The 20,916-nt window shown below is 41.6% G+C and overlaps 2 protein-coding genes across 2 annotated transcripts in view; one reads left to right on the top strand and one right to left on the bottom strand.

The window, feature by feature from the left end:
- Positions 1 to 15,097, top strand: part of LOC134060451 (retinal guanylyl cyclase 2-like) — a 22,190-nt gene extending 7,093 nt beyond the window's left edge. Inside the window, exons 6-18 of the mRNA XM_062517179.1 lie at positions 1 to 40; positions 935 to 1,018; positions 1,351 to 1,527; positions 3,792 to 3,948; positions 7,562 to 7,705; positions 8,855 to 9,003; positions 9,218 to 9,381; positions 9,703 to 9,895; positions 10,166 to 10,340; positions 11,045 to 11,143; positions 12,903 to 12,997; positions 13,445 to 13,527; positions 15,007 to 15,097. The exon at positions 1 to 40 is cut by the window's left edge and continues 80 nt beyond it. Of these exons, the coding sequence (XP_062373163.1) occupies positions 1 to 40; positions 935 to 1,018; positions 1,351 to 1,527; positions 3,792 to 3,948; positions 7,562 to 7,705; positions 8,855 to 9,003; positions 9,218 to 9,381; positions 9,703 to 9,895; positions 10,166 to 10,340; positions 11,045 to 11,143; positions 12,903 to 12,997; positions 13,445 to 13,527; positions 15,007 to 15,097 (1,651 nt within the window). The remainder of the gene's footprint in view (positions 41 to 934; positions 1,019 to 1,350; positions 1,528 to 3,791; positions 3,949 to 7,561; positions 7,706 to 8,854; positions 9,004 to 9,217; positions 9,382 to 9,702; positions 9,896 to 10,165; positions 10,341 to 11,044; positions 11,144 to 12,902; positions 12,998 to 13,444; positions 13,528 to 15,006) is intronic.
- A 3,093-nt stretch (positions 15,098 to 18,190) lies between these two features.
- On the bottom strand, positions 18,191 to 19,763 carry si:ch1073-228j22.2 (SPRY domain-containing SOCS box protein 2). Its single transcript, XM_062516986.1, has 2 exons — positions 18,836 to 19,763; positions 18,191 to 18,478 (listed from the first exon to the last, which is right to left on the bottom strand). Exons 1-2 carry the CDS (start codon positions 19,614 to 19,616, stop codon positions 18,348 to 18,350), a joined length of 912 nt encoding a protein of 303 aa, XP_062372970.1. The 5' UTR covers positions 19,617 to 19,763; the 3' UTR covers positions 18,191 to 18,347.
- Between the last annotated feature and the right edge of the window lie 1,153 nt (positions 19,764 to 20,916).

Raw genomic sequence — 20,916 nt, 5'->3', positions numbered from 1 at the left:
CCAGACTACACCTGACTCATCAAACATTGGCATGTATGAGGTAAGCCTTTGAAGGACATGCGCGCACGCACACAAACACACACACACACACACACACACACACACACACACACACACACACACACACACACACACACACACATACGCACACACACACATGTTTGTGATTGTCTACCTCAGGTCTCAGTGCCCCCATTTCCACCCCCATCTGATTGCACTTGCTAATTGATATCAAAGGTTGGGTACGGGATTCGCAAAACGGCCGACAGATTTTGAAAATGCACAACTCAAATAGTCCTAGCCTTTTTCCTCAGAGCTGCCTAACTCCACCCATTCGAAGAACATGGACGCACATTCATGCACGAGCGAAAATTCCGATGCTCGAGAGCGAGCCAGGCTAGGCACTCTTGACAGGGGTAAAGCTAAAATGAAAAGCCAGACCTGGCGTCTGTACAGCACTACTGCCCCTTTCGTTTGGAAATTGACAAATGAGCTGTGAAATGATGCTAGAGGTTAAGGATATAATTGGCTGGAGTTTTTCGAGCCCTGCCTGTTCCACAGATGAATGACGTGTTTAATTTCCATTTCAGTGCTTCCAACTCAGTGGCTGTAAGTGATGCAAAAATGGCCAAAAGCGAATTCCATACCCTACCTTTAATGATCTATTCATCATCTTATCTATTTAGTATCTATTCACTACAACTGCTATCTATTTACTATTGACTATCTGTCTGTGGTCTAGGTGGCCCCCATGTGTTGTACTTGCCATTTGATATATTCATCTATACATCAAGTGTTATCGGATTATCAGCCGTCTATTTTATTACAAACTATTTTATATCAACTATCTGCCTTCAAACATTTACATGTTTGCATTCAAATCCTCAACTCCGTGAAAATGTTCTGAACTGTATGGTGGCTGCGTTGTTGCCAGGGTGACTGGGTGTGGCTAAAGAAATGCAACAATGGAGACCAGGTGACCTCTGTCACCCAGAAAACGACAGATTTCCTCAACCAGGTAATCTACATCAAAAGCACGCGGTTCTTTTTCAAATAAACATTAGATGTCCACTCACAGTTCTTAGCTTATCTATGGAAAATCTCAAATTGTTAAAGAAAGTGAAATGGATCTCCCCCCCATTTTTTTTTTTTTTTTTAATCTTCTAACTGTGAACAGAACTTCTGAAACAAAAGCAACCTCCTTGACGGAAGTAATGATAATTTCTGTGTGTGTGTGTGTGTGTGTGTGTGTTTGTGTGTGTGTGTGTGTGTGTGTGTGTGTGTGTGTGTGTGTGTGTGTGTGTGTGTGTGTGTGTGTGTGTGTGTGTGTGTGTGTGATTTACTACATAGTTACGGGACATGAGACATGAGAATCTCAACCTGTACCTTGGGCTCTTTCTGGATGCGGGTATCTTTGCCATGGTGACAGAGCACTGTAGCCGTGGCAGCCTGGAAGACCTGCTGTGCAATGAAGACATGAGACTGGACTGGATGTTCAAGAGCTCCCTACTGCTAGACCTTATCAGGGTAATATGTCAAAACAGTATAAATATGTCATTGTATCACTAAAGTAATGTGTTGAATTGATATTTAGAGTTGACAGAGGTTTCACATTATTATTCAAACTAATTGCTAATCTCAGTTTAATGTGTACCAATCATTAATTAAATAGACCTATCTAACCTTTATTAGAATAAAGAAGGGCTTGTAGGCTACTGCTTGCTGCTGATGCTGCTGCTTTACTAGTAGCCTATATTCCCACCCTCGCTTTCCAATATATGAGACGCCATTTTGCTGCTATATCTAATAGGCTAATCTTCATATGACACTGAGGTAGCATGTGACATCATCAACTCAGTTACTGCTCAACTTCAAACACAGCATCCAAGTGCCTTCATAGCAGTTTCACGCTTCTCTCTGCAACACTACCAACTTTTCAGCAACGGTTTCAGTTAACTGCCACACTGAGAATAAGATTTTGGACTTGCTTTATGCAAATATTAAAGGGATATTCCGCCATTTTTGGAAATACGCTCATTTTCCACCTCCCCTCGAGCAAAACAATCGATATTTACCTTGTTCCCGTTCATCCAGCCATTCTGAGAGTCTTGCGATACAACTTTTAGCTTCAGCCTAGCATAGATCATTGAATCGGATTAGACCATTAGCTTCTCGCCTGCTAGCTTCATGTTTAAAAGTGACTAAGATTTCTGGTAATTTCCCCATTTAAAACGTGTCTCCTCTCAAGTTAGAAAGTGCAATAAGACCAACTGAAAATGAAACCTGGCGTTTTTCTAGGCTGATTTGACATGGAACTACACTCTCATCTGGCGTAATAATCAAGGCAACTTGCAAACTACTGGCACTACTACTGCTTGTTGTCTATGGGGACTATTTTCAGATGCTGCGTACGATATCACTGCGCCTATGGTACGTTTGCAAGTTGCCTTGATTATTACGCCAGATGAGAGTGTAGTTCCATGTCAAATCAGCCTAGAAAAACGCCAGGTTTAATTTTCAGTTGGTCTTTTTGCACTTTTTAACTTGAGAGGAGACACGTTTTAAATGGGAAAATTACCAGAAATCTTAGTCACTTTTAAACATGAAGCTAGTAGGCAAGAAGCTAATGGTCTAATCCGATTCAATGATCTATGCTAGGCTGAAGCTAAAAGTTGTATCGCCAGACTCACAGAATGGCTGGATGAACGGGAACAAGGTAACTATCGATTGTTTTGCTCGAGGGGAGGTGGAAAATGAGCGTATTTCCAAAAATGGCGGAATATCCCTTTAAGGGTGCCTACTCCCACTGCCTTTCCCCCACTGGGTAGATCTGACCATAGCCTGGTTTATCTTACCCCGACCTGTACACCTGTTGTTAAGGAACAGTCTGTGAGCACACCTAACCAACAGACGATTAGAACTTGGTCTCAGGTAGTGACTGAAATGCTTCAAGGGTGTTTTGAGGCTACAGATTGAAATGTACTCTGTGAGCACCATGGGGATTCTGGGGAACTGGGTTTATGTCTGGATAACAAACTGGACTGGAAGTGCAACACTGCGGCTGTGTACAGTTAGGCACAAAGAGGACTATATTACGAAGTCTTTTAATGTGTGCAGCAGGGTGTTAAACATATTTTACCAGTCTGTTGTTTCTAGTGCCATTTTCTTTGCAGCCATCTGTTGGATCACCAATATCAGAGCAAATAGCCTATCCCACCCAGTGCAGATTAAACTTGATTCAATGTGACTCCTAAGTGACTATAATATTTGCTCAAAATCGTAGACTATTGCTATAGATTAGCAAAATAACAGCCTGGCCTGGTGTGATATGGTATTTAAAACGGGTCTGAAAAGCTTCAGCCATGTTTTTCAAGAACTGAATTGCTTAGAATAGCAGAAGAAATGCTACATGTTATTCAGGTATTCAGATCAGATGCGTAACAATTTTGAGATTGCGTATGCCACTGACCCATTCCATTTAAAGGCATTGCTCACCACTGCCATTGGTCTGCTTTAACTAAATGTTTTATTAGTTAACCTTGGCTTGACTCTGCCCATGTTGTTCCTCTGACTCGCTTTGGCCCAAGTGCACATCCACAGACTGCAACATACGCTACCACACTCGGGGCCAGAGTATTTGATGTTTTATTTGATTGGACAATCCAAAAACAATGCAGGACAATAATTCTGAAATACAGAGAAAGGATTCAAAGCAGTAATACAAGGTATGATCTTGCTCAATTTGAAATCTCTTCCTCTCTCTCTCTCTCTATTTCTCGGTCTGCTCATAGGGGATGAGGTATCTGCATTGCCATGGGATCCCTCATGGGAGGCTTAAGTCTCGTAACTGTGTGGTGGATGGCCGCTTTGTCCTGAAGGTGACCGAGTATGGCTACCCCAGCCTCATGGACGCCCAGGGTATCAGTTTAGAAGACACCAACCCTGAAGGTGAGGCAAACATAAGACACGCACACACGCACGCACGCACGCACTCTCTCACACACACACACACACACACACACACACACGTACAGTACGTGCGCACGCACGCACACTATTTCTCACACACACACACTGTAGCACCGCATTATGTAATAACACCGCATTATGTAGTAATGTAATAAATGTGCACGCCATTATGTAATAATTGCCGCATTTTGTAATAATCTGCCACATTATGTAATAAACTTCTTGAACGCAATATGTAATACATTTTGCTGCATTATGTAATAAGTTATTACACATTGCGGTTGTTACTACATAATGCGGTTGTTGCGTTTTTTTTTTTTTTTGCCAAATGTAACAATTGGTGCATTATGTAGTAACCCACCAAAATTGACATTTTCATTGATTAAAAACAGCATGATAATGTGTATTTTACTCAAAAATGATAAGTAAGGGGACAGTATGTCAACTATTGCTCAGCTTACATTGTAACAATCCACCTTTTAACTTTGGTTGTGCTCATTTAAACGCACAAGGGGTTCTTTTCAATTAATATTTGCAGTCATATTAGTCATGAGATCAGGTTTGGAGGTAAGTGCTTCTGATTGTCAAGTAAATCTCTGTCTTTGCTCAAGCAGCAGCAAAGATAAGACATACAGCACCAAATAATTAAACATGGGCTGTGCACAAGATGGGTGTGCCATGCATTCTGTTTTCTGTTAACAGATATTATTATATTATTGGCTAAGTTAGCTGGTGTTGACATAGCCAACCATAAGCTAAGCTAACACATATTAACATAAAAGGTTGTCTTTTCAAGTTCATTGAGGACACAGTATCTCAGTCTAAATCCTGCTTAGTTTGTAGTACAACCAAATAAAACAAAATTAATAATAATAAATATAGCTGCAAGCGGCGATGGCGGGCCCGGTCATTTTGGAATCTAACAAAGCAATACGTAATTGTTGGTGGGCATGTGCATGAACAACACACATGCCCACCAAATTTGGTTAATTTTCATCAATGTATGTGTCAACCACAACAGACAACAGGCTAGGTGGCGCTATAGAGTCCCTAAGCCACACCCTAGGCCAAAGCTCTCTGACTAGCTGCAGCAATAACACACAAGCCTAACTAATTGTTGTGAATGTATGTGTCAACCATAATAGACAATGTGCTAGGTGGCGCTATAGAGTCCCTAAGCCACACCCTAGGCCAGAGCTCTGTTTCTGACTAGCGGCAGTAATAACACACAAGCTCACCAAATTTGATTCATTTTTGTGAATGTATACGTCAACCACAACAGGTAACACACTAGGTGGCTCTATAGATTCCCTTAGCCACACCCTCAGCCTGAACTCTGTCTCTGAATAGCTATAGCAAAACACATGCATGCCCACCAAATTTGGTTCATTTTCGTGAATGTACGTGTCAACCACAACAGACAATGCGCTAGGTGGCGCTATAGAGTCCCTAAGCCACACCGTAGGCCACAGCCAAGGGGGCAGGCATATTCCCGGAAGTAGAGACACGAATTGAGCTGGTGATCAACACTCTGCTAACTCCCATGGACGGCCATAGATTGCGATCCCATAACTTCATGTAACATGTGCCCTGTGTCGCCCTTATAGCTTCTGTGTATTCTATATAGGGTATCGAAGGCAAAACTAATTCACTAATTCACTAATTCAGGATGGCTAACGTCACAAAATGAGTATGAGTCTCCGCAGTACAATGGAAAGTAAACAGATTTTTGTTTCAGCCCCCTCCCATTGAGAACAACGGAGTCTGTTTGTCCATTTCTTTTAGGTCTATGGCCAGAGCTCTGTCTCTGACTAGCAATAGCAATAACACACAAGCCCACCAAATTTGGTTAATTTTCGTGAATGTATGTGTCAACCACAACAGACAATGCGCTAGGTGGCACAATAGAGTCCCTAAGCCACACCCTAGGCCAGAGCTCTGTCTTTGACCAGCGGTAGCAATAACACACAAGCCCACAACATTTGATTAATTTTTGTGAATGTATGTGTCAACCACAACAGACAACACGCAAGGTGGCGCTATAGAGTCCCTGAGCCACACCCTAGGCTAGAGCTCTGTCTCTGACTAGCGATAGCAATAACACATGTGCCCACCAAATTTGGTTCATTTTCTTGAATGTTTGTGTCAACCACAACAGATAACGTGCTGCTAGGTGGTGCTATAGAGTCCCGAAGCCACACCTTAGGCCAGAGCTCTATCTCTGAATAGCAGAAGCAATTCCACATGTAGCTGCCAAGTTACATCCAATTTAAAACCTTTTTTCTGCTTATAACACCAACTTCCTGTTTCTTAATAAGACGCCATAATTCAAACCTTCGCCATTTCGATATACTTCGAAAATTAAAAAATCTGGTCGCAATTCCTCTTGAGCAACCCCTCAAGATTATTTTAGTGCTTATATGACATGATTTCGATAAACCATCTAGGAGATTTTTTTCAAAATATGTGATGTGCAGAAATCATAATCCTAATCATAACTCAAATTCCTCTAAGATTCACTATGAAGTTTAAATGTAAAATTGTTTAGATTAATAGAACACACATATCCACCAAATCTGGGCCATTTCCGTGAATGTCAATCACAACAGACAACGCGTTAGGTGGCGCTATAGAGTCCCTGAGCCACACCCTAGGCCAGAGCTCTGTCACTTAGTAGTGTTACCAATTTAGAGTTTTAGAGAATGCCAAGTAGGTGAAAAAAGGCAAAAATGCCAAGTAGGTGAAAAAATGTAATCTGAGCAAAAATAATAGGGCCTTGCACCTATGGTGCAGCCGCTTCAGCACCTCGGTGCTCGGGCCCTAATAACTTACATTTAAACATTGCCTTTCCACTAGCAGGCCTATAGCCAGCACTGAGTCCCAATCAGTACCTTGCAGGAGGAGCAATATCAAGTAGCGGCTTAGGCTAAGTGCCTGAACAGGCAGTTCCCTCCATATACTGATAGTTAGGCTATGTGTGTGAAATGTGAGTCATGGCCTGTTTTACTGTAGGTAAAGAACATTGTTAAAATTCACTTTATTATTCTGCAGTTCCATTGTGTGATCAGTGTGTTAGGCTGTATGTTGCAGCTGAATTGTTTTTCATTTAGTTGCTTAAATACTCAATTGCATCGTTAAATTAATACTTATTTGTAAGCATTAATTTTGAGTAAAATACACATTATCAAGCTGTTTTTAATCAATGAAAATGTCAATTTCGGTTGGTTATTACATAATGCACCATTTGTTACATTTGGCAAAAAAATAAAACGCAACACCCGCATTATGTAGTAACAACCGCAATATGTAATAACTTATTACATAATGCAGCAAAATGTATTACATATTGCGTTCAAGAAGTGTATTACATAATGCGGCAGATTATTACAGAATGCGGCAATTATTACATAATGGCGTGCACATTTATTACATTATTACATAATGCGGTGTTATTACATAATGCGGTGCTACACACACACATAAGCGCGCACACGCACGCACACACACACACACACACACACACACACACACACACACACACACACAGAGAGACACAGATATTCCCCCTCTTGACTTGTACTGCTGTCTGTAGAGATGCTGTGGACAGCTCCAGAGCACTTGCGGAACCCCAAGGCCGGTGCCACATTTGCTGGAGACGTCTACAGCTTTGCCATCATCGTCCAGGAGGTCATCACACGCTCTGCCCCCTTCTGCATGTTGGACATGCCTGCTAAAGGTGAGGACATACTGTAGGCGTGTGTGTATTATCACCTTACATATGTGTGTATGTCTGGGTTTATGTTGGAAAGAGTGGGAAAGAGAAAGAGTGAGTGTGAAAGAGTGTGTGTGTGTGTGTGTGTGTATTTCATGTCAGTTGTTTGGTGAGTGTTCTGTGTGTTCATTTATGGGAGGTCCATTTATGCAGGTTTGTGAATGGTTTTGTTTGAGAGGTGATACATTAGAAAGTGTTTTCATGGGGGCGCTGGGGCGCTGTGGCGCAGCAGGCTGCGGCGCCCGTGCCGTGTGCGGGTCCGGGTGCCCATGGGGACCCAGGTTCGAGTCCGGCCTGCGGTCGTGTCCCGGTCCCGCCCCATCTCTCTCTCCCACTTGTTTCCTGTCTGCCACTTCACTGTCCTATAATAATGAGGGCAAAAAGCCAAAAAAATATACTTAAAAAAAAAAAAAAAAAAAGAAAGTGTTTTCATATTTGAAGTGCTCCTGGAGTGTATATTTATGAGTGTATTATTAATAGATTTGTGCATAGTTCATTATCAGTTGTTTGTTCGTGTGTGTGTGTGTGTGTGTGTGTGTGTGTGTGTGTGTGCATGATGATGTGCATTTATGTGTATGTACAGTTAGGAACAAAAGTGGCAAATATTTATTTAATGTTGGTTTTCTTTTGACCAATATGTTTCTTCTGACTGAAAATGCCACTGCCACTTGGCTAAAGGTTGTAAGACAATGTGGTAGAAACATGGAATCAGAATAAATGTCAACATTTTAGAGTGGCCTAGCCAGAGTCCAGACCTCAATCCATAAAAAAAAGTGAGCACAGATGTTTCCACTGATTATTTAAGAAGAATATGAATAATTTTCGACCTGACATTTTTCATAAAAAAATTAGAAACGATGAAAACACTTCCATGTTTCTACCACATTGACTTACAACCGTTTGCTGTGTGACAGTGTCATTTTCAGTCAGGACAAACATATTGGTCAACAGATAATCAACATTAAATCAATATTTGCCAGCCATATGAATATTTTTTTTGTATTTGTGTGTGTATGTATGTATGTATGCATGGTGTCTAAAGACTGATCCCATAACAGAAGTGTGTGTGTGTGTGTGTGTGTGTGTGTGTGTGTGTGTGTGTGTGTGTTACAGAGGTCATTAGTAAGCTCTGCTCCCCTCCGCCGCTGTGTCGCCCGGAGGTGTCGCTGGATGACGCCCCTCTGGAGTGCATCCAGCTCATGAAGCAGTGCTGGTTAGATGATCCTGACAAACGACCCACATTTGAAGAGGTCTTTAAACAGGTAAAGCACACATACACACACAGACAAACCACAGATCACAAACACATTTGCACAAACACATGCACTTAAGCACACTCTCCCAGACACACCAATAGATCTGCACACTTATATTCTTCCTGAAGGATTCATCTTCCAGATATTGTAACATTTCACGCTTAAGCCGTGTGTATGTGTGTGTGTGTGTGTGTGTGTGTTTGTGTGTGTGTGTGTGCAGTTTAAGCAGGTTAATAAAGGGAAGAAGACCAACATCATTGACTCCATGCTGCGGATGCTGGAGCAGTACTCCTCTAACCTGGAGGACCTGATCCGGGAAAGGACCGAGGAGCTAGAGGTGGAGAGGGAGAAGACTGACAAGCTAGTGTCAGCGATGCTACCCAGGTCAACACACACACACACACACACACACACACACACACACACACACACGCATTACTGACCGTTCTGCTCACAGAGGTGTTGAAAAATTACATCAAGAGTCTGTATCAGCTCCACCTCCTTCCCTCTCTCTCTCTCTCTCTCTCTCTCTCCTTCCCTCTCTCCCTCCTAATAATTTTCTTATAAGATGTTTTTGCTGTTATCATGTGGTCAAATGGAGCCGTGATGCCATGGTTTGATGATTTATTCAATACATGGGTGATAAACCTCTCTCTCTTTCTCTCCCCCTTTCTCCCCCTTCCTGTCTGCTGTGCCCTGTTACAGGAGTGTGGCCCAGAACCTGAAGCTGGGGAAGCCGGTGGAGCCAGAGGCATTTAACGACACCTCCCTCTACTTCAGCGACATTGTGGGCTTCACCACCATCTCGGCCCTCAGCGAGCCCATCGAGGTGGTGGACCTGCTCGGTGACCTCTACACGACCTTTGATGCCATCATCGGCCAACACGACGTCTACAAGGTGTGTGGGGAGTGATACCAGAATGTGTGTGTGTGTGTGTGTGTGTGTTTATGATGTGCTGTGTTTGTTGGCTGATATGTGTTCCTCCTAAGATATATTTTCCTACATATTCCTATTTCTGGTTGTCACACCATGATGTAACTCTGTATGTACAGATTTGTGCAAAGCAATTTTGTCTATTGGTCATAATGTAAAGGAATGAAATGGAATAACTTGTGTGTGTGTGTGTGTGTGTGTGTGTGTGTTTGCACCTGTGTGTTGTTTTTGTAGGTGGAGACAATTGGTGATGCATACATGGTGGCATCTGGTGTTCCAAACCGGAATGGGAACCGGCATGCAGCGGAGATATCCAACATGTCTCTGGACATCCTCCATGCCATCGGCACATTCAAAATGAAGCATATGCCCGATGTCAAGGTCAAGATCCGCATCGGCCTGCACTCAGGTATCTCCAGACCATGTCAGATCACACACCTCATCACTTCACATGATGACTTTGTTTGTGTCCATGTTCTCACACCATCAGGTTATAGGGGCATACGTGTAGCACTCTTGCTGCCTGGCAGCTCTAGCTGGTGGCTGCAGCATCGTGAGCTACTGTAGGTAGAGCTGATTGTTTTGTTGTATTTGGTACGGACAGTACTCAGTGACCTCGAGAAACAGAGATGTACGTGGAACATGCCTGGAGTTCTCTTTAATGTCTCATCGTTCAGTTGTAGGGTTCTGAACTAAGTTCAAATGATGAGTATACAAAGTTCTGAATGATTATACATGAGTATACAAAGTATGGTATGGTTTTAAACCCCAGCCCGTTAACAACAGTGTGCATAATACTTTTACAGCTTGTTAAGCCAAGTCTAAACCCAAGACAAAATCCTAAACAGAGTTCAAAAATGGCTTAGAGGAACCACACAAAATCCAAATAATTGATCAGCATCCCTTCGTTGGAGGAACAGTATACCACTTCCTTAAGGCACAATGGAGTGTGAAGAATTAGATGAAAAATAAAAGTCAAATAAACATTTAGATCTGTTACAGATCTAAATGTTTATTTGACTTTTATTTTTCATCTAATTCTTTACACTCCATTGTGCCTTAAGTAAGCCCAAACCTAAGCAAGAGTTTTCCATGTTTGTCTCTCTTTGTCAGGGCCTGTGGTAGCAGGGGTGGTGGGATTGACCATGCCACGCTACTGTCTCTTTGGAGACACCGTCAACATCGCCTCCCTAATGGAGTCCTCTGGACTGCGTGAGTGTCCACACCACCTGCAGCAGTGCATTTCAGCAGTTCTCATTAGAAAGTGTTTTCATATTTCAAGTGCTCCTGGAGTGTATATTTATGAGTGTATTATTAATAGATTTGTGCATAGTTCATTATCAGTATATGTGTGTGTGTGTGTGTGTGTGTGTGTGTGTGTGTGTGTGAGAGAGAGGCACCCCTCTTGGGGGAGTAGGTACCGAACAAATGATCAATACTCAGAGAAAAATATCTCACCTACTGGACAGAAAGAACAGAAAAAAAAGTCAACTTAAAGGGATATTCCGCCATTTTTGGAAATACGCTCGTTTCCCACCTCCCCTCTAGCAAAACAATCGATATTTACCTTGTTCCTGTTCATCCATAGCCTGGCTAGCGCCTACCACTTCTCAAATGAGACGTGGTCTGGCAACCAGACGTTCATTTTCTCGTATTTGAAAAAATGCCCAGATCCGTTCATTGGGCGCCACGGATGTCTATCAAATTCGGCTGTGCAGTGCTCATCATGGTCTTGCCAGAGAGGGTTAAAGCGGATCTTTGGTCTTGCTTTCTCCCCTGTTCTGTGATTGGTCGCCAATATCCGGCGAAAATGTGGGTGTTTTCCAGACTGCCTTAGCAGCGTGAAAGAAATCACCGCGCAAGGCAGTATGGGAACACCCAGGCTAGTTCATCCAGCCATTCTGTGAGTCTGGCGATACAACTTTTAGCTTCAGCCTAGCATAGATCATTGAATTGGATTAGACCTTCTCGCCTGCTAGCTTCATGTTTAAAAGTGACTAAGATTTCTGAAAATTTTCCCATTTAAAACGTGTCTCCTCTCAAGTTAGAAAGTGCAATAAGACCAACTGAAAATGAAACCTGCCGTTTTTCTAGGCTGATTTGACATGGAACTACACTCTCATCTGGCGTAATAATCAAGGCAACTTGCAAACTACTGGCACTACTACTGCTTGTTGTCTATGGGGACTATTTTCAGATGCTGCGTACGATATCACTGCGCCTATGGTACGTTTGCAAATTGCCTTGATTATTACGCCAGATGAGACCAGAAATGTTAGTCACTTTTAAACATGAAGCTAGCAGGCGAGAAGCTAATGGTCTATTTCGATTCAATGATCTATGCTAGGCTGAAGCTAAAAGTTGTATCGCCAGACTCACAGAATGGCTGGATGAACGGGAACAAGGTAAATATCGATTTGTTTTGCTCGAGGGGAGGTGGGAAATGAGCGTATTTCCAAAAATGGCGGAATATCCATTTAAACATTTTTTGAACAGAGAATACCAATTAGCAAAATACTAAGAAAAACAGTGACAAGATACAGGCTCAGTAACCACAGTCTGACAATAGAAATTCTACCCAAAATGTCACTCTATTTATCCAAAATTATTTGAGATCGACAAAAAAAAAAAAAATACATAAAAATATATTAATTTGGAGAAGAGGAAGATACTAGCTGCACACTACACAACTGTGACAGAAAGAGGAATGACCACTGAGCAACACGTCTGCCCACACACACACACACACACACACACACACACACACACACGAAGTGTAGCAATCTTTGTAATGTTTGTATATTTTTATTTTTATTTTTATTTTATTTATTTATTTATTAAAATCATTATTCCTGTGAACACTTTGGCACTGCATCATATGGTTTGTCATGCCAATAAAGCATATTTGAATTTGATTTAATTGAATAGAGAGAGAGAGAGAGTAATGAGTGCTGTATTTATGTTTTTATAGCCTATAGGATCCATGTGAATAAGAGCACTGTGGATATTTTGACACAATTGAAGCTCGGCTATGAGTTTGCTGTCAGAGGGGGTGTACAACCAAAGGTATGTATGCCTAAAACACACGCACACTTGAGTATTTCACATTGTATTTACCGGTCATGGTTATATGGTTATGCTTGTACAATCTCTCTCTCTCTCTCTCTCTCTCTCTCTCTCTCTCTCACTTGTAACTTGTGGCTTGCTGATTGGGCATGCAGCTCACTGCTCTGGGTTGTGTGATTCACCTCACTGTGTGTTCACTGTGTGCTGTGTGTTCACTAATCCGGTTAAATTGGGTTAAATGCAGAGAACTGAATTTCCCTCACGGGATCAAAAAAGTATATATTCTATTCTTTTATTCTTTTATTCTATTCTATTCTCACTCATATATATATATTCTATTCTTTTATTCTATTCTATTCTCACTCACACACACACACACACACACACACACACACACACTCACACTTTAAAATGTAAACACTAAAGTGTATTGATGTGTCATTCTAGGGGAATGTTGAGGCCACCTACTGGCTGATTGGAAGAGAGGGCTACACCAAACCACTACCTATACCACCAGACCTCACTGGAGGGTATGACTGAAAGTGCTTGTGTGAAAGGAAAAAAGAGATTTGATGTGACGTGAGATGGTATTTTTTTTATCTCCGCTTTGTTTCACGTGAGCAGTTTCCTGCACTACTCTTAAAGAGACACTTCACCGATTAGCATTAAGCTTTGTATCTTTAGAAAACCAGTCATGTTTTTGAATGGTCGTGCATCATTCACTCAGTTTGCCTTGAGATGGGAGAAATGCGGATTTCAATGAAACCCATGAATAGGACGTCCTGCTTTCAATGATGTAAAATTATGATTTTTACATCATTGAAAGCAGGAAGTCCAACATCGAAGTCCATATTTCTCCCAAACTGAGGGAATGATGCACGACCATTCAAAAACATGACTGGTTTTCTAAAGATACAAAGCTTAATGCTAATAGGTGAAGTGTCCCTTTAAGGCCAACGGCCACTGGCCAAGACATTGGCGTCTATGGATTTGACGCTCAAGAATAGAAACATATTCGAAACTTTGCCTGGAAAATCCAGTCCCTGGTAATCTAGAGAGATTAAGGGTCTGACCACGAATAATGTAATGGCTCAACTCGAGGGGCGGCACCAAGCAAGGAAAATCTCACCGCACGCAATTGGATAACACTGCAACCAATGTTTACAGACTTCCAATGTCGTCATCTGTTTAGCCTATATCAGATACACTGATGTGACTGGTTCCCCGCGTGCATCTTGATTCATTACTCATTGCCAGAGTCTCTTGCAGACACAATTCAAATGGTCTTCTCGCGAGAACGCTGTATTTCAAGGGTTCCTTTCCTTTTCAGGAGCTTGAATACAATAGAGTAATGTGGATGTTGTGGAGTAGTGTGGACGGGGCCTTCATTTTTGAATTTGTGTGCAAAGACTGGTGCAAGAGCCACTTAAAAGCAGGGTTATACATTTAGAAACGTCTAATCTCAATTTTAGGCCTTAAAAAGTCTTGATATAAGTCTTAAATATGTGCGTTCCTTTACTGCTTCTTTCGTTCCCTTTAAGAAATGCATTGGCTGCATAGTTTTGTGTTTTGTAGTTCTTTCTTAATGACCCAGGTATAGTAGCCTTTGCTGTAATAAAACTACAAATGAGACCTACGCGGAACTGATAACAGTGAACTGTCCACTGTGCCTCGCTGGCATCGAACAATAAAGTCCTTTATTGAAAACAGCGGGAGTTTCCCTTTAGGTGTCTATGGCATGTGTGTAGGTGTATACACGTGTGTGTGTTTATTTGAAAATAGAGCTGTTGGATTGCACTAAGCAGTAAACTAAGATAATACATTTGAACATGTTTGTAATAAGCTTGTTAGGCTTGTATACCTATGTGTGTGTGTGTGTGTGTGTGTGTGTGTGTGTGTGTGTGTGTGTGTGTGTGTGTGTGTGTGTGTGTGTGTGCGCGTGTGCCCTTAAATGCACTGTATTAGTCTGTAGCTTGTGGCTCTGTAAACTAACTCCTGTCCTCTCTCAGGGCGAGTAATCATGGCATCAGCCTGGAGGATCTCCCACCGGATCGTAGACAGAAGTTCCTTGACAGACAGAAGCTCGCGGCGAAGAAGTAGTTGAAAAGGAAAGGTGTGGCCCTCCATCTCTGTCCATCCCCCTGACCTATGACCTTTTCTTTTCTTTCCCTCTGCGGCCATCCATTAATGCTTTACTTTTCTTCTTTTTACATTTCATTCATTGTTTTTCTGATATTAAATTTCACAAACCACTTCCCATCATTTCTCATCATCGAGAATAGAAAGAAAGAATAGGGAACACACAGCCTGCAACTCCACTGTTCCTCAATCCTAATCCTAATGCATTGCAGACAGGCTGATGGAAACAGACAGAATGTAATGATGAGGGATAAAAGTAGACTTGAAGCTCAGCTAAAGTAACATATAGGTAGCCTAGCCTATTGTGGAGGGCATGAGTGACATCAGTGCAGGAGGGTCACCTAGACGGGGGAGAGAGAATGAGGATAACATGAGAACAGTTTGTTTATTTTGAGGCTCACATTTGATTTCAGTGACATAGTAAAACTTTTAGTTCTTAGATGATGAAGAGAGGAGGGAATAAAGGACTGGATTGTGTAAACAGAGAAAGGGATGAAAATGTTGTACTTCATTTATTGTCTTTCTGTAACTCTATTTCACAAACAATTTCCCATAAGTCCTCATTGAACTGACAAGAATGAAGACTAGAAAAAAAGACTCATTTTGCAGCCTGCAACATAGTTATCCTCATGCAGACAGGCTGATGTACAGTAAGCACACAAAGGGATTAATGTACACTTGATGCAGCTCCTGTAAAGTATAGGCACCTATGTGGATGTTAAGTAATTGATTCTTGTGGTCTGTGTGTTCATGTACAGATTCCTCTGCATCAACTGCCCATTTCAGGAAAGGGGGAAGTTGGACAAGAGAAGAATGGAAAGGTGGTGTACTCTCACGTGTTGAGCACCATGCCCTCCACAAAAATGCCAAGCACATTCACAAAACCTTTCATCTTTCTCATCAACAAAATAATGACCTTGCTTTCTAAATCAAAGAATCAAAAGTTGGTCATGGGATGCACAGATCAACTGTGCTTTTCAATAGATCGGCATGCATCAGGTGACATGGATGCAGACAGAAAGTATTTTTCCAGATCCGTGCTGTCCATGAAAACAACATAGAGACTGGATAGTTGAATTCAAAAAGGGAAATACGAATTGACACTAGTTGACACTGGTATGCAACACAATTACCTTTACAGAAGTGCTTTATTGACGTGGGCTTCAAATGTTTATTTTGATTTTGAAAGAAGCCACAGTTCTGTCATTACATTTCCTTACAAATAGATATTTACAGCGCTGGCCTGTCTCGGCTACTTGAAATTAGACTGTTGTAGTTAAAAGTTTAATGGGCATAAGACTTGTTGTAACATAGGTAAATATCGTGGCAAATAGCCTATGGTGATGAGACAGCTTCACAGTATTTCACTCTTGCTGAAGACCTCGAGGCGTATCATTGGGGTAGGGCCGGCCCAGCTATCGATAGACTATCTGAAAACTTTTTTGGAAAAGATGGGCTATGGACCTAACCAACTCTATTTGGGAGGGGAGAACTCCCTTGCATTGTACAACGTAGGATACACGTCGTCTGTAGAAGATGGACTAACGCAACAAATGTCCAAAACTAAAATTCTCGACCGGCCCAAAAGTGAAGTGGCCCACCGGGAACTCTCCCGGAACTCCCCACCCCGGGCCTCGTTTAGTTGTGCTCCACTCAGGTGTCAATGGGAACAGGTGATATGCATTCTGATAAAAAGTAGGTCTCATTGATTGTAATAATGCATGCATGTGTACACTGTCTTTTCAAAATGTATATGTGCTTTTATTGAAATGAATATTTATCATATTATAATTATGTAATTTAAGCTCAAAATGGTACATTTTGTTTTGATTCAAATTCTATGATTCACATACTTCATATATGAATAACAACAGATATCAATTTTACTACTATATGTTTCCTCATCTTGAGAAATCTAATTATGATGCCCTGTTCTTGTAAATTGATAGTCCAAAGTAGAAATAGTCTTTTTAAGGTAGTCTTATGACCAACTGAGCTGTTATGTTCATGCCCTGCAGGTGTGCTGTTTATATGTGGAAATAAAGGTTGGTAGACTTCCAAGTGGATTTCCCGTGTATTACTCATTCAAGACACAAACATACACGTAGGCCTACAGTAGGCACACACACACACACACACAATATTTCAAAGGTACAGTAACTTCTTACTAGCAGTTTAGTGTTACCCTGGAAATTATGTCATTTAGGACAGATCAAATCCTGGAAATTACAGTGCAACCAGAAAGTTTTCAGACCCTGTCAAGTTTTTCACATTTTGTTGTGTTTCAGACTCATCAACTTTATTTTATACCACTGCTTGGTCAAATTTCCTATTGTGATGCGCTATTTGGAACGTGCATTATTTTCTATATACCGCACGGCTATGAAGTAGTTCCCTTCTTTTGGGCTTATTACACTTGAATATTAATTCGCCAATGTGAATGTAACGGTAAAAACAGCAAAGTTGTATCTAAGACAGCGGCAATATAAACGAAAATGATAGTAGCAGTGGTATAAGCGGGATAATCAACTCCGCGCCCTGTGCGTTTATAGGAAAATAATGCACTTATCGAAGTGTAAAGTCCCCTCCGCCTGCGGTGTCGGGTCCTTATTACCACTTCGAACGTGCATTATTTTCCTATAAACGCACGGCGCGTCGTTGATTATCCCTTACTTATTTATTTATTTGTATAATGTACAAAACTCTCCAAACACCTGCTCTTTGTATTTGAGAGTAGATTGATGAGGGAAAAATGAATCCATTTTAAGATCAGTTTGAAACACAAAATGTGGAAAACTTGAAAGGTCTGAAAGCTTTCCGGTTGTACTGTACTGTATGTCATTGAGGACAGATCAAAACAGGCAATAGAGATGCTGAGTTGACCCAATGTATCACAATTATGTGACCCTGGGTTGCTCACTCTTAGAAGGCTGTGCTCATTTTCAACAAAAAAAACACACTGATGCATGTCTGCAAGACAACATATATTTATGATTAATAATATTTACAATTTCATTTTGAATTGAACTACAAAAACATAATATATGGCCATATTGTATCATTGATTCATACACTGCATTGAGTAGCCTACATACACAGTATGTCACTCATCAAAATGAACTTCAAGGAAGTTTACCTTTTTAAAGAAAAAAGCTTTAATAAAGCTTAAATAAATAGGTCTGAAACACTGTTTAATTGGAAGTATTACAGGCTACTGGTGAGCCTGTAGTAAACGCTGCAAAACAGGTGGGAGGGGCAGCTTGTCAGTCAAGGAGACTCTGCTCCGCCCTAAAGTCTGCTTAATGGACAAACTGCAGAGTGACATCAGCGCAGGAGGGTCACCTAGACGGAGGAGAGAGAAAAACGAAGGAGAGGAAGATTAACACAGGAACAATTTGTTTTATTGTGAGGCTCAAATGTTATTTCAGTGACATATAGTAAAACCTTTAGTTCTCAGCTGGATTGTGTAAACAGAAAAAGGGATGAAAATGAGAACTCTGAAAGGCTTAGGCTAAGGAGACCTGACTTGATTACATTGTTGACTAAAAGTATTTTGAAAATGACAGGTGAGATGACTACACCTTACGACCAGACCTGAACTTTCTTGGAGCCCCTTCAGATGCTGGTTTTAACATTTCCAATGCTACAGTTGGTCCCACCTACATTAGACAAAGAGTAAGAGATGATGTCCACACTTACGAGATATGCCGCCAAGGTAGCGCAGATGTATACTGGCTCCGCCCCAAACACAGCTGACAGCCAGGAAAAGCTCCTCCCCTTTGGGTAGATCAGCAAAGGCCACGCCCAGATAACAGCCCTCCACCACGTATCCCAGAGTTCCTGTGTCCGCATCCACTGCCACCACTACACGCGCTGGAATGTCCATTGGATGCTCCGCCCCAGCAGGATACCTTCCTGCCTCCTTGCCTTTATGCCACAGCTGATTGGATGAGAGCTCCCACCCCCAGGACAGGGAGTCTCCCCCGACTAGTGCGGTGTAACCAGAAACCTGTCGAGGACCCTTCCTGGTGGAAATACCAATGAGGGCATGGCTTCCTCTTTGGTCTGCCTCCCAGAGCACCTCCCACAGGTGAAGTCCCTCCTTAACCCCGCCACTGGACCGGACAGCGTCGCTGCTCTGCTCCACGGGCTGACGCCACACACACGCTCCGCCATCACGCGCGTGCAGGTGTGGGGATGTCTCAGACACACTCCAGAATGAGCATGGACTGCCAGGAGCAATGGGTGGCAAGTGGAGGAGAGTGGAGAGACGCACGGACGGAGTGATGGAGAGATCCATCATAGAAGAGAGAGAAGAGGGAGAGGGGGTGCTTTTCCTGGGGGCGCTGCTATCACACAGCTGACGGCACAGTGAGAGACCCATCCACACACAGGGCAGATAACAGAGTGGAGTCTGGGTGATGTGAAATTCTCTCTTCTTGGCCCTGGAGAATATTAAAGTAAGCCAAATGAGAACCATGAACCTCAGAAGAACTTATACATAGCCTAAACGTGTTTGATGCTTTTGTAATCATCAGAATATATTCACACACGTTTGTTTTTTCCATCTATTTCAGTTTCAGACATTGCAAATGTTCAAATCACTTTCCCCATCCACCTTCCTCAACTGCAGATATCTTTAAGAGCCCTTGTGTCTGCCTGTCTCCATTTAAGAAAGAATAATAATAATAATAACTAGAGATGTAATTCCAAGGAAATTACGAGTGCATGAAAATGCAAAAATGGTGAGGACTTTTATTTTGAAACAGTTGTGGGTAGAGGAAACAGTTGAACAGGATATGTACTCTTAAGAGAGCCAGAAAAGCCTGAGACAGAGAGTTGCTGCCAGGTGGCTTTGAACACCTGGCTTAAGATTCTAATTGCTTAACGACTTCATTGTGATGTCATAATCCAATGTTAAGTCTATGGGAGAAAAAATGTTTTTAAAAATTCATATAAAATAAACGATAAAGTTTTCAAAGATGAAATTTACATAGCTGAAGTCACCTAAGTAAGACCTACGCAGCGCAGTTTGAATGAAGTCTCTACGTCGAACGGTTGAAGCTGAATTGAACGCACAAAAAGTGTGGAAGAAGAATAATATCGATAACTAGAGAATGTAATTCCAGGGAAATTACGAGTGCATGAAAATGCAAAAATGTATAGATACAGTAGATAATGTAGATATAGTTACTAAGGTGTAGCTAGGGTAAACATGGTGGTTGCATAGTTTAAAGAAAGCTGATAGTGTGAAGGTAGACAGTTTAAAGCTTAAACATTACAGTTCTAACTGAACTAATGATTTCTAGCAGTTATGCTAAAAATGCTAACTATGCTAGCAATGCTAACCAGGTTGATTAGCTAACTTAGCTAATCATTTCTAACAGTTATGCTAAAAATGCTCACAATGCTAACTATGCTAACAAGGTTGATTAGCTAACTTAGCTAATCATTTCTAACAGTTATGCTAAAAATGCTAACTATGCTAACAATGCTAATTATGCTAACCAGGTTGATTAGCTAACTTAGCTAATCATTTCTAGCAGTTATGCTAAAAATGCTAACAGTGCTAACCATCCTAACTAGCTAACTTGCTAGTGAGGACTTTTATTTTGAAACATTTGTTGATAGGGTATCTATGGTGGCCACTATCAGAAATAAAGAAGTTACTGTAGTAAAATCATGTTGGTTGCTATGGAAACTGTCATAAACGCTTCATTTTAATGGTTGCTATGTTGGTTGCTAGGTACATGGAGGTTTCATGTAGTTGACTGGAGGCA

This window comes from Sardina pilchardus, chromosome 16 (assembly GCF_963854185.1).
Source record: "Sardina pilchardus chromosome 16, fSarPil1.1, whole genome shotgun sequence".
Taxonomy (NCBI): Eukaryota; Metazoa; Chordata; class Actinopteri; order Clupeiformes; family Clupeidae; genus Sardina; species Sardina pilchardus.
Note: the sequence above shows the minus strand (reverse complement) of the source record. Positions and strands in the feature narration are given on the sequence as shown.